Source organism: Cyanistes caeruleus, chromosome 1, assembly GCF_971803275.1.
Source record: "Cyanistes caeruleus chromosome 1, bCyaCae1.hap1.1, whole genome shotgun sequence".
NCBI lineage: Eukaryota > Metazoa > Chordata > Aves > Passeriformes > Paridae > Cyanistes > Cyanistes caeruleus.
In genome coordinates this window covers 21,216,122-21,230,095 of record NC_141701.1, presented here as the reverse complement: position 1 = coordinate 21,230,095, position 13,974 = coordinate 21,216,122, and the positions used below count along the sequence as shown (strand labels likewise).

The 13,974-nt window shown below is 41.4% G+C and overlaps 1 protein-coding gene across 3 annotated transcripts in view; it reads right to left on the bottom strand.

Moving 5' to 3' along the window:
- Positions 1-13,974, bottom strand: part of NCALD (neurocalcin delta) — a 58,059-nt gene that overhangs the window by 15,380 nt on the left and 28,705 nt on the right. For all 3 annotated transcript variants that reach the window (XM_023920694.2, XM_086881386.1, XM_086881396.1), the window contains exon 2: positions 1,233-1,629. In XM_023920694.2, coding sequence (XP_023776462.1) covers positions 1,233-1,610 — 378 coding nt within the window. In that variant the 5' untranslated portion in view covers positions 1,611-1,629. The remainder of the gene's footprint in view (positions 1-1,232; positions 1,630-13,974) is intronic.

Sequence of the window (13,974 nt, the reverse complement as noted above, 5' to 3'; positions counted from 1 at the left end):
GTTCTTTTGGGATTATTTTTGTTTTTTCAAGAGGAGAAATACAGCCAGAAAAACAGTAATTGTCAGGTTGTTTACCCTGCCTGGGGGAGAGGAAGATTTGTAAGGAACAGAGGATCTTTTAATGCAAATATTCCATGGGGTTTCTCATGGCACAGACAGGGAGGTCCTGCTCCTCAACTCAGACAGAGGAACAAAAACCAGACTATGTGAAAGACAACACACTCTAGATTTGCAGCTGAGCTTTGGATCTGGTCTTGCTGAAGCAGTGCAAGTGCTGGTACTGGCCACTGGAGGAAGTGAGAAGGGCCATGGTAGAAAGACAGGAGCATCACCCATTAGGCTGAGTCCCCACATGCAGCTTGTATCACAGCCTGCAATTTGTGTGCATTACTTTCCCTTGGTTTTCAGTGCAAATCTAAGTCTGAATAAAACACTACATTGTTAGCACTTCAAAACTTTCAGGGAAAGGAAAGGATCTTGATAACAGGCTTTATTTTTTCTTTTCTTTTTTTAAACAGTGCTGCACTACACAGATTCAAGCTGTGTAAATACACTGCCATATAAAAATGTTTTAAATCTTTCAGTAGAGTGATGTGCCTCAAGGGCAAAAACATTTTGGAGAAATCCGGCGATGTGGGACTCTTACTAGCACCACAAGAAAACACAGCCAAAGAAGCTATGTATAGAATCATCATCTACTCAGATAAGGTTTATCTATACTAGCATGAAGACAGCTAGTATGATTCTAATAATACAGACCTCACTGGGATTAGGTGGACAAAATACCTTTATAATATGTGAGCTGGTTCTTCATAATAACATGATTTCAAAGTAGATTAGCTTCTTATTGTGGAGGGACCCTGCCTTCCTTAAAAGTACACTGCCTGCTTGTTCTAATATACCTATTTGGTTCAACTGTAGTTAATCATAATTAGTTGACAGGGTTCAATTAATCACATTTATCAGCATGTTAGTTGCTGTGCTCGAGCCCAACAGAGCTCCCAGGGAAGAAATATCCATGCAGCCTATTGCTCTGGAAGAACTTGGAGTTGATATTAATCTGTAGTTTGGATTGTGACACAATCTTTGCCAAATGAAATAGCATTTTATATCCAAGCAGTTTACAAGATTATAAAGCAGTGCTGCCAGTTTTCCATTCAGTGTCTCAGTGCAACATGGCTTCAGTTTGCTCTGAAGGAGGGAGCCGAGGGGTGTCTCTGGGCAGCACCTACCTGCACGATTTCCAGCATCTCTGACTTACTGATGTAGCCATTCCCATCAAGGTCGTACATGCTGAATGCCCACTTCAGCTTTTGCTCCAGTTTTCCTCTCGACGTTACACTCAGGGCTATGATGAATTCTCTGAAATCTATTGTTCCGTCTCCGTTGGCGTCGAAAGTGCGGAATACGTGCTCTGCAAACTTAGAAGCGTCCCCGTAAGGAAAAAAGTTTCCATATATTTTTTTAAACTCCTCCATAGATAAATGTCCACTTGGACAGTCTCTCAAGAAGCCTTTGTACCACTCCTGGATCTCATGTTCTGTAAAGTCTGTGCTTTCTAGCAAATCTTGCATGACTTCAGGGCGTAGTTTGCTGTTTTGCTTTCCCATATTGGAGTTAAAGTATTACCTGCAGAGCAAAAACAAACACATATGAATTATGATTAATTATTGATCCTGATTAGCTTGGAGGCTGTAGAAGAACAGTATGCTGTATACTGAGTTTTCTGATGATAGTTAACTCTTGGGTATCAACTGAAACCTTGGACAATGTCCAGTAGTACATGTATACTCTGAAAAAATTAATAAACTTAATCTACATGTTGATTTCATTGTCTTTTAACAGTCTGGAGAACAGTAACTACACTGAATTTATTGCCATCCTATTTTGCCCTTGAAATGATGAGGCAAGCAATGGATGTCGCAAGGTAGAGCTAAGCAGTAGCTGTGTGCTGCAGCACACCCCCCATGCCACTCACCCAGCTGTCCTGAGGACCTGGCCTAACAAAATACAGATTTGGTATCTCTGGGGAAACCAGACTGGTACAAAGGCCTATGGTCCCTTGGTCTTGTTCCAAAATGGGATAAAGGTGCTACTGCAGTGTATGCTGAAACCAGTAGCTACAAAGCCCTTCCACACATATCTTTATAACCAGAAAGCAACTCAGAAACTGCCTCTTTGCTTTGGGATAGACAAATTCCCATTTTTCTTCAAAATTAAGATTAAATCTGAAGAGATTTTATCAATGGTGGATTCCCCCACTCAAACTATTACCGTGGTTTTTAATCTTTCTTCTAGCCAAAAACTGGATCTATTACTAATAGTAATGCAGGTGGTCAAAGCTCTTTGAAAAAACCTCATAAAAAAAAAAAATAAAAAAAAACTAAAGGAAAAAAAGAAAAAAGGAGAAAAAAAGTACCCAGATAATGGAATTTGAAATTCATTTCACTTAAGTTAACCATTAAGAAGTATTATTGGATAGAGTCTCTATTAAATCACCTTAATTATATTTCATTTGAGGCAAGTTAGTACATATCACATTGTGCAGCACATTTGCCAATGACAGATGCCTTTGGGTTCTAAGTTTTGGAGCCTGAGTGTGTTGGCTCCAAAAGGCAACCTCAGTTTTACTGGAAGCTTAACATTATGCTGATCTGTGGGAAGCACTTCTCTATTGACAGAAACCTGTCTGAGAATTTGTCACGCAAATGACAGTCACAACTAAGATATGATGTATGGATAACTAAAGTAGAATTGCAAAATAATTTCAACATGACTCACACTGTTGTCAGAATGGAGTCTCTGGCCCAGAGATGGATTTAGTAATGATGACTGGAATGGCTAATGAGCATTCAGTAAAATGTCCTTTCTTAACCAAGATATTACTTTTAAGAGACAAAGAATAACACAGTATGAATACATGACAGAAGCAGCTACTGAGAAATGTACCAGCATTTGAAGCTGATCTACTGTCTTCTCTGTTTGGCATTGGGAAGAGGAAACTGAGGCTCCTCTAGGTTGATGTACTTTTTTTTTCTTGTGGGAAGCTCCCTTTCTCCCCAGGGACTTTGAACTCCCCAAAGCAGCTAGAGGACTGATTCCTTAATTTCCTGTGTTCTTGGACCAGAATGACCAAAAATCTGTATTTCTCAAGTGTAAAACTACGGGATCCATCCTAGATCTATCTGTGTCTCCAGGATTCACTGGTGGCTGTCTGGTAACATATAGCTGCTGCCTTTTTCCCAACCTGGAAATGAAACTTGAGATAATTTTAGTAAGGAGGTAATATAGGAGCAGATATTTATTTGAAGGCCTTCAGGAGCAGTTATGGAAAGATGTCCACAAAAGTCCACCCCCTCAATGCTGAATACATTGTCTAGGTTATAGGAAGTTAGCATAATTAGTAAAAAGCACCAATTAGGAGGGTAAGTGGTGATGCAATTTTCCTTCAGGTCAAGCCCTTTCTTTGGTGTCCTCAGCACTCTCGGCCTTGGTTCCCAGGAAGAACCAAGATAGCATTGGGGCCCTGGGGCTTGGAGTTCTGGAATTTGGTCTTTTTTCCTAGGGAAAGGCTATGGAAACGTATTGGGAAAACTAGTCACTAATACAACAGGTTACAGAGTTACAAATACATGTGCAAAGGATACAGAGAACACATAAAAGAAAAAAGGCAAAAAGCCAAATGGCATCATAGTTTGGTAACTTTATGTCCTGTCTAAACATATTGCCTACCCAGTTTATGGAGAACAGCCTTCTCTGTTCACAGACAGGAGGATGGGAAGAGTGAAGAATCCTGCCCCACGTGGGCCTATCCATCTCCTGACAATTTCAGGGGCTTGGTTGACTATGTTGACCAAACAATATAGTTTCTTCCAAAGTGTCTCCAAAACACTTGAAAAGTGGAAGATGCCACCCCAAAGGTAATTTTTTCTACTGCCTTTTGTCTTTTCATCCTGATCAAAACATGTTGTACAGTTTTTAAGCAATCCAAACTCTTAATGCCCTGAAAATAGCAAAACCCTCCTTGTTTCATGGGCCCGGTCCAACAGCTGCTGAGGCAGCTGAACACTGTGCTGCCTTCCACGGGTGTTGGACAGGGCCCATAATATACAACCTGGGAATTAGCTGAGGGAATGGATCACATTAGGGCAGCCAGAGGGCTTTATGTCAGGCAAAACAACATGATCAGGGTCTGCCAGTGGGATGGAAGTGCAACTGGACACGGGAAGTGGCCAGGCTCAGTTTATAGTGGCACCAGTTTAACACAAAACCCCCGGTAAAATCCCCAGTGTAGGTAGCAGCTGCCCACACCCCTGGCCAGCAGCTCCTCCACAGTGCCAGGGACAGCACACTTTCCAGACCAGAGAGTAGGGAGGGAAGATTGCTGATTAAGGTGCAAGCCAGCTGTGGTAGGAATGAGCTAGAATTAGCCATATAATCCCCTCCTGCTTTTTTAATAACTCAAACATTTGAAAATGGAAAACTCAGCTTGCACGTTTCTAGTCCAGAGTGTTCTGAAAAATGAAATAGTGAGGTAAGATGCAGGCAGTGTCCTTCAAGAGATGGCCAATAAGACTGTATTTCACCCTAAAAAGTAATGCCTTTATAGCTGCACAATGCTGTAGGTGCAACATATTTTCACCAAATAATAAAAATCACAGAAGAGTTGAGTCCACTGCCTCACAGAACATCACAACCAGAAAAACCTGTGTTCTCCAGGCAGAAAGGGAGAGCTAGCCATATGTGACTTGCAGTACAAAGTTGAAATCTACAGCTGTTGTGATGCCAGGTGATGCAGTCAAAACTAGTTGCATTATTCCTGAGTCACATTTGTGATAAATTTTTATCATGTTCTTTGCCCTCCAGATTGTTCCTTTTTAATAGGTGGTGTTCTAGGAACTGCAGCTATGGGATTTATTGTGCCTATTCTATCAACAACAGATCAAAATCCTTTTGCAGTGCAAGTACAGGAAATCACTGAAGACACTTGAAGATCCTCACAATCACTTCATAGACTGCTGTCTGACTCTTCATGATAGATTAGATTATGGGCAGAGTGCAGTAAGCTAAGAGGATGTCAGCTAACAATGACAGCAATAAATGCAGAGAAAAGAATAAAACTGAAACTGATTTTAGGCATCTTTTCACACTTTATCATTCCTGTAGAGCTTTCAAATTTCTAATAAATTATTAAAAGTTCAACATACAGCAAGTAAATAGTGAACAGCAATCACAATGGCAAAGTAAAATATTGACAGTACTGAGAAACGGGTGATGTAGGAGCACAAAAAGAAAGACAAATTAAGTTGTTAATAAATATGCATTGCATTTTTGCCATTTCCTCCTCTGATACAATGGTGTTAGATATATATTAATGACTTGCTACATAGAACAACATTTCAAAATATTAAGGTCCTGGTTCTTAAGGCAATATTTTTTGGTAAAAGAAGGTGATGTGTTTATGGCTTGAAAGGTTGATACCATTTCAGCCAACAGCTACAGAATATCAAGAAGTAAAGCATCACTGCTGGGCAGTTGCTATGGAAAGAGCCCCTGCTCACTGGTTATTGGAGGAAAGGTCATAGGCGATGCTCCTTAAAAGAAATACTTAAAGCTTCTCTGTTCAGGTGTGGAGTTTTTAGGACGAGGCTGACAGAGTTGTTTGACAGCTGGCCCGTGAGGATTCAGATAAGCAGAGTGACACAGCACCACGGCTCTCCTGCAGGCAGCACATTTGCTGTGTGCACAGGACAGCGCTGCTGTCGCAGCTTCTCCTCACACAGCGAGCTCTGACTGGGCAGAAGGGCAGTGAGCACCTGTGCTACCACACAGCAGCTTGCTGCTGCTCACACACAGCTGCTACCTCAGCCTGAAACCCCAGGGTAAGGCAAATGCTGCCTGCTTAAGCAACAACCTTGCGGGAGCTGCAAGGCTGCAGCGACCACGAGCACCATGAGCCCACTGCAACAAGTGCAGTGCAATGCATACAGACATGAAATGCAAACATCTAAACACATTTCCTCAAAAAAATTACGTGTTTTCTTTTTTCTGTTGAAGGTTTGCTATAATAAGCAAGTTCTAGCAACACATTTCTAACAGTGCTTTTACTCTTCAAACTTGACACCCATCATATAAAGAAAACTCCATGCATTTTTTATTTTTTTTAATTTTTATTTATTTAGCTCAGTCTGCCAAAGACAACAAGACTTCTTAGTTTTCATTTAGGCTTAAATCTGAGAGGAAGTCCCACACTGGGAAAAAGTATTATGAGAAGGGGGCATTTGTGCAGGGAAGTCTTTCTCTAAAACTGGAAATTTTAGGCTATTGGGTACTTCATAGATAACAGGGTACAAAGCACCTCAAAGGTCTAAAGAATCAGTTTGAAAACAAGTCCTGCCTGATCTGTTCCCAGTGGGAACAGTAAGGTGAATCACACCATAGGCTTGGCTACAGACACCAACTCTTTAAAAATGAAAGCAGAAAACTTTTCAGAAAGAAGCAATGAAAGTTCCATTTTGTGATTTTTGTCTTCAGAAACTTCTGTTTGTTGGTTTCTAACTTACAGTTTGGCCGGTTTCCAAGAAATAATCCACTTATGGGTGCAACGCTGTCTTTTATATATTTCTAACACGTAATTTGAGAATTTTCCCGACAGCAACAATCGTGGGACTTCAATCTCTGCCATGCAGCTGCACAAGCTCCTGATGATGCTGGAATGTACTAAAGGCTGAGCAGGACAACAGCAGTACTCTGAGCCAGCTCTGTACCTGACAGTGTGAGAAAGCAGTGCTCCAGCATGAGTCAGTGCCCCGTGGCAGTGCTGCTCTGAGGAACGAGTGTGACTCTCCACTCACCTTCACCGCTGTGGATTTTCCTCCTGTCGGATCATTACTGAAAACCTGGATGCGTGACAAGTGGACTCATATACAACATCTATCTCTCAAGCTGTCTGCACATCTGGAAATGACAGGCATCTCACCTTCTTTCATGTCCTACCCACCAGCAGTCTACTGTCATGCACACCAACCTCCACAGCACAGCAGATAAATTCCTGGCTCTGGCAAGATAAATTCCTCTGTCATCACCTTCTGCCACCCCTACCAATTCTTTCTCTGTCTGTCACTGTGCAACTCAGCTGTCACAAACTCAGAGGAAGGGTGCTGCTCTGTCCTGGCTGACCAAACCTTGCAGTACAGCATCCCTTTAATCTGCAATAAGTGGAAGGATATCAAGGGGAGGCTGCAGTGCATCTCAGAGCATGAGACTTTGTCTGGGGATGTGCCCCCAGTGCTGCCCAGCCAAAATTTTGTCAAAACTTCACTGCAGTCAACTTACTCTCTTCCTTCCCCTTTGCCAGGTGCTTGCTTGGTAAAGCAAGATACCAAATACCAGTTCACCACAACGTGTCAGTCTCTGCAAACTCTGCTGTTATTTGCAATCCAGTGTACACATGCTTCCAAATGCAGCTCTGGTTCATCTATGTCCATGCCCTTACAGAAAGGGGGAGGTTATGTGCATTTACAAAAGTCAAGGCTTGGTGAACACCATTTGGTGTAAAAGCCAAGTTTCTTTCTTAAGGTCAGTTATTCCTTTGGGCTGTAATACTGCTAACTGCTGTACAAGCTATATAATGAGACAGTGCAAAGCACAGCTATCTCACATGACACATTCCCTTCCCACCTGTGTATGCTGCTTCCCTGTGGCTGGAACACCAGTGTTGCCATGGCCTCATCATGAATGCACACCCAACAGCAGATGTGGGCAAAGCATCGTCTTGTGACCTTGGAGCTGTGCAGTGAGACTTGGTGAGCAAGGCAGGGATGTGTTTGTTGATCTCTGGTGTGCTCCAGCCCAGGAGACTCTGTGATCAATCCCTGAGCTCCCCATTCACAGTCTCAGAGCCATCTCCAGCATCACTCTCCACTGTCCCACTGGAAATTCCAGTGCCAGTGCAGGATCCTGCTGGTGGGACACAGTGCATTGTTACAGCAGCAGCTGTGCTGGGAAGAATAACTTCTCTGGTTTTAGTCTCCTGCCATGAAGTGTAAGCACTACCTGGTCAAGAGATTTATTTTTTTTTTATTTCCATCCCACAGAAAACAAGCCCCCAGGTTCTTGGAAGCAGCCACCTTGCTTCCTTCTGGCCATTTCTAGTTTGTTTTCACACATTCATTTGAGTAACCAGTGTGGAGATGCTTGCCAAGAAAGGCTTTTGTTTAATTTTTTTTAACAGTATCTTGGAACATATTTTTGAAAGAAAACCAAATTTATTAAAAACCACACAGGGACTTAACAAAAAAAATAAACACACGCAGAATAAAATTTTGAGCCTTGCAACCCTCCGTTTATCTCTTTCAATTGGCAAAGAAATTCATGAGCAAGATTCATAACAAAAATTTTGACATTCTCTTATTAATATTCAGAAGGAACAGCAGTAAACAGATTTGCAGTGGAGTAAAACAAGTACCCAAATATGTCTGGATAAAACTATAGCTCACATCAAAGAAGAGAAATGAAGACTATTGAAGAAATTCGGAGGAAAAAAAACTAAGAAAGAGGTGTGGATGGGATGATCATTCAGAAGTTAAGCTTTATTTATCAACAGAAGGAAGAGGTGTCATGTGCCATTCAGTTGCCCACTGGTACTTCCAAACATGTTCATCACAATATTTACTAATTTTGTATTAGGATCTTAGTTCAATTCCACGATCCTGACATTTTCACTGCTCTAAGTTCATCTTTTGTTTAGTGCCACCTTCCTGTTTCTCTATCGCCTTACTGGGAATCCTTCCCCTACCAAGGGTGCTCCTAATTTCTCCTTTCACAGTATTGTTCTGTGCTTTCCTGCTACTCCAGGAGAAACTCAAAACAAGAAATAAAAGCAAATCCTTTCTAGCTCTGTGTTTTGGTTGAAGCAGGCAGTCCAAGCAGGAGCAGCTGCACAGAGTTCACATGTTTCAAACTGGAAGGTGCTCATGGGTAACATCAAAAGCCCAGGCTCTTCTCCCTTTGGATTTCTCCTAGCAGAGAAATGCTACAGCTGCTCCACTTTGTCTCCTATTTCTCTTTCCTGTAATCCCTTTGTGCATTTTAGCAGTGAGAGCTGGTGTGAGGGTGGAGGAGGGGGATGCAGGAGAAAGGCAGTGCCCCATCAATAAATGCTGAGGTCTTCAGCACCAGTGGGTTAACCAGCCAGCAGCCCAGTGCTGATCACGTTACTGCCAGCAGTGCCCACAGTCTCGGCTGGAGATGTTTTCAGACCAGGAGGCAGTGTTTCAGTCTCAAGCAGAGAAAGGGCTGATGTGCACACCCCTCACCTCTGCATCGCCTTCAGCCTCACTGGGGCTTTCCAGAAAAGGTCTCTGTTTCCAAAGCATCTCCTGTAAGGTGGAGTGTGTGGTACTGGATGGATGACTAGGCACATGAGCATCTCTAACAGTGAGAGCTGGGGAAAAGAGCCTGTTATGTGCGTTTGTACAGTGTGTCACAGTGTGCAGTGACTCCTCTCTCATTCATGGCTGGGCACTCTTTCCATCTTAAAGCCCTGCCTTTAGGACTCAGAGCTTGTTTCTGAAGCTGCTCCTGACTGAAATTTAGTGTACATCTATCCACCAAAGGGGAGTGCCTGTAATGGGCTACCTCTACTAATTAGATTTTGATTGCATGGGGCAATCAGGTACTTGGTGCTGCTGCATCAACAGCCTGGCTATCACAGAGGGAGATGAAGCTCTCTCTATACAAAATCTCTGCTGCTTCAGACAGAGCACACCTAAGCATCTTTAGGAAGGTTGTCTTCTCATTTAAGCTGTAATCTCAGGCAGGGTAGACAGGCAGTGAAGACACACGGAAAAAAGGGCTGCTGGAGATACATTGCTGGAGATACATACAGAGAAAACCATGTCCCCAAATCCTCCAGTGACCCTCCAAAGCATAAGAGGGTGTAAATGCAGGCTCCTCTGTGCACATGGTGGGGTATTCAGCACTTCAGCCTTTCTCAGTGTCCTGGGCTTTGTCTGGAGTCCCTTTGGGAAGTGCTGCCACCACTCTATGAGCAGAGCAAAAAATGCTGCAGTAAGTGTTGGACAGCCATTCCCTAGGGGAAGCAAAGGCTTCACCCATCCAGAATGACTGGAAAGTAACCTCCTTTCCTTTCTTACTGAGAAATAAAAAAAAAAAAAAAGAGAGAAACCAGACAAAATAGGAAGAACTCATACAGATTTGTTTACCCCTCCTCTTACTCTCAGAAAAGGTCTTGCTATTTAATTTCATTTCTTCCTAATTCTTTTAAAACACACAACAACAAAAACCATGCCAATATTCACATGCTTTTTTGGTTCCTAATCATTCATTTGTGAAGCTGAGAAACAACACTTTACCATATGCTGCATAAGAAAAAACCACAACATTTTGTTCATTAACCCTGGGTAGAACAATCTAAGGTCTTTAAAAAACTAACTCTGTGCTTTGGCAGACCTCAGATGACTCTTTTGGGAATTAGACATATATTTATGTATTTGATTTCTTAAAACTCTATGGAAATAGTATTTCTGTAAAAGTATGTTTGCCTTTGCCTAATTTTGTAAGGCAAAGGGCAAGAGAAACTTTGCTAACAGTACATTAGAGCATCCACCCTCGGGAGGCTGCCTTTCCAGTTTACTGCACTCAGCTGTTTCACTAAGCACAGGACATCTGCAGTATTTATAAACGTGGGTGTTAAGCCGACAGCAGGGGAGTTGGCAAAATCTCTCACCTGTTCCATCTGGAGGTGACTTTATCTATCAACATTCTTTCAGAACACCACATATCAAGATCCAAATGATGGAAATTTTCTGCAGCTACTTTGTCTTCTATTAAGCAACTTGTGAGCCTAAAGTCTCTTTGGCTAACAATACCTTTCTGGGCCACATTTCCTAAAATGCTCAAGGTCACATTTTTCCAAGTGCCCAGCACCCACAATTAAACTCAGGCTTCTCAAACAAAACATGCCTTCCCTTGGGGCACCTGTGCAATAGGTAGTTTCTCAAAAAGCATCTGTATCCAGTAAACTGAGACCTGCCAGAAAGTACACCACTGATTTTGGTACCTAGTAAGAGGCTGAGTGCTTTAGAAAAGCCACCCTTCCTACACACCTGCGTCACTGCTGTTTGTCTTTATCCTGACACTCACACGTCAAACCCAGTTTATTCTCCTTTCTTTCGTAGGGCTTCTCTCCTTTGTGCAAGGCACTCACCAGTAGTAACATAATCTTCCCCAGAGCACCTGAGCACACCAGTCACCAAACTCATCCAGCAGCAACTTCATCAGGTTTCTAATCTGTCCTACATCTTGTTTGGTCCTTTTATGTAATCCTATATACAATACCTTGGTGGAGGGTAGCGGAAACTAAAGCAGAAAGCTACTGTTGCACAAAGTAAGATGAGAAGCTGATGTGAATTCATGATATTGATTTTTTTATCTTTGTAAATAAATAGCATGGGACTCTGAAAGAGTGACATTTGTGCTTAGACTACCCTTAAAAAAATTGTTAACAGATGGTCTCCTATCCAACAGCAGAGACTTGGTGTTGGCAGAAAAAAAAAAATTTAAATTGTGATACTGGAAAAAAATGGAGCCAGTTAGCTGGCAAACTAGATATTTTTAAAGGTGTTCTTATGATTGGGAAAGGAATGATTGTGAAGGTTCCTACCTGGAGAGTAACTGTGAGGTTTTGTTCCATATTGAAGAGAGTTATTGGAACTTTCTCCAGGAAAGTAGGCAACTGGAGATTGGGAGTGGGAGGTTCTGGCAGTCAGGACCAGAATTTTGCTAAGGAGATGGAAACAAGATGCAGTAAGATAATGTCACAGTTTACAAGTTCATAAATATGAAGGTCCATGCCAGGGATGATTTGTCCAGTACTTAGCACTCTTGAGTGTGCCTGAACAAAAGAGAGCTAATGCAAGAGAGATCTGGATGACTAAAGGAATTCTGTGGGAGTTGTAGGAGTTTTTAAACCAGTCTTCAAAGATGTTCCCAAACTGCATATATTGTGTGAATTTTCTCTTTCTGCATGTCTTATTTCTCAGAATTTTTACATCCTTGAACTTGCAAGATGATCCTGGAAATCTGGAAAGGATGCCTTTGGATCCTTCCTTTTTACTGGCCATGGACAAACAGCACTGGGTGAATATTTTTTCAGAAGAACCCATTTCCATTAGGTAATGCAACTTAGCTGAAATCAAAATTTGTTGTCACGTTTAAGAAAAAAAAATTCTGTAAAAATGTCAGAATTTATAATTTCAATTTGATATTTTCCTTTTAACATAGCAAAAAGGTTTCAGTGTTACTTTATATGTTTATTAATTTTGTTTTGGCATTTATATTTGATTAATTTTAGAATTACACTGGCTTGATTTTATTGAGAAAGCAATTCAATGCCAATGAAGCAAAATAACTTGATGTTTCCAGATCAGTTTTAATATCCATTCCACTGGGAAATTTTGATGTTTTGTTCCAATATGCAGTGAAAATAAATACAAATGTCAAAATTTCCTTTGGAATGGGAATTTCAGAGTCTAACCAGCTCTAATCAACAACAAAGCCATCTGCTTTGTATTAATGACTTAGGGCAGTATTTAATGCTGCAAGAGAGGGTGATATTCCACTGTTCAGCACTGCTCATAGAAGTCAATGACATATGGTGAGTTTCTAGCTCCTAGTTGTCTAGGGGAGTTTGAAGCTAGCCACTTCTATTTTATTCCTCACGATCTATTGCCAAGTTCACAGAATTTATCATTCAAATCCAAGATTTTCCTTTGAATATATGAGAAAACATCCTCCCAGTGGCATATGGCGCAGCCTACAGCTCCTACATTTGAAAGGAACTCGTAATTCCCAAATTGCAGCACAGTAAGCTACTTCCATTCTACAAAGGTTTAAATTGATAATTTAAATAGAATATTTGCTCCATGATAAATGCCTTTTTTGAACATTAACAGTTAAATAAATATATTTTATTTCAAAAATTAAATTCATCCAGATGAGTCATAATATGAATTATATTTGAGCAGATATACTGACATGAAGGATTTTAGCACAAATGAAAGAAAGTAATAATTTCATTTTGCTCTAAGACAATGTCTTTGCTGTTTTTTCCTAAGACCTCTTCGTTGTCTTCACATACCACTTTTGTGCTGCAGAAAAGGTACAGGAAAACCACATAATTGCCCCCAAGAAATACAGTCAGCTTGTGCAGCTCAGCCAGGGACCCCGGCTCAGGTGCTTTGCTGTGCCCCCTGAAAAGTTTCTGTGGACAAGGATGTGGTTACCATTGGTGATGAAAGTATCTCTTCTATTTCCTGACATTCTGGTGATTAGTCAAGCCACCTTATAGCACCTCCTTCTCCACACTCTACACGGACAGCTGACCGGGGAGGGCTGGATCGGGGGACGTGCAACAGGCATTTGATGTGGAGATCCTGCTCCCTCTGCACCATCTGTGTACAAACCTGAAAAAAACTTAGCTTGGTAAACTTAGCTGGGATATAATCTATGAAGTTACTGGAATAAGATTTTGATTTGTATTCGCTTTGGAAGTCAGAATGACATCCAGTCCTGACAGCCCGTTGTGAAAAACACAGAGCCGTGTCTTACCCAACTGCTATTCCATGCATAACACAGTGTGCTGCCTGATTTTAGAAATTACTCAACAGGAATGAATTTGGGAGTTTGAACAACATGGTAAAGGTCGGTAAGCAAACTCCCTTAAGAGGCATAGAAAAACATTTGACAAATTAAGTGCAAAAATAATTTGCCATGTTTCTCTGTCTCTCACACATGTGTAAACAAATGCTTGTATAATCTTGATGCTCTTATTATTGCTTGTTATCAATAAACTAAACCCTAGCAGTTCTCAGTATTAATTTAGGTAGTAGACACTCATAGACAGTATTGGTTCACAAAGGAGCTTTTGAAATGCCATGTATCATATAGTCA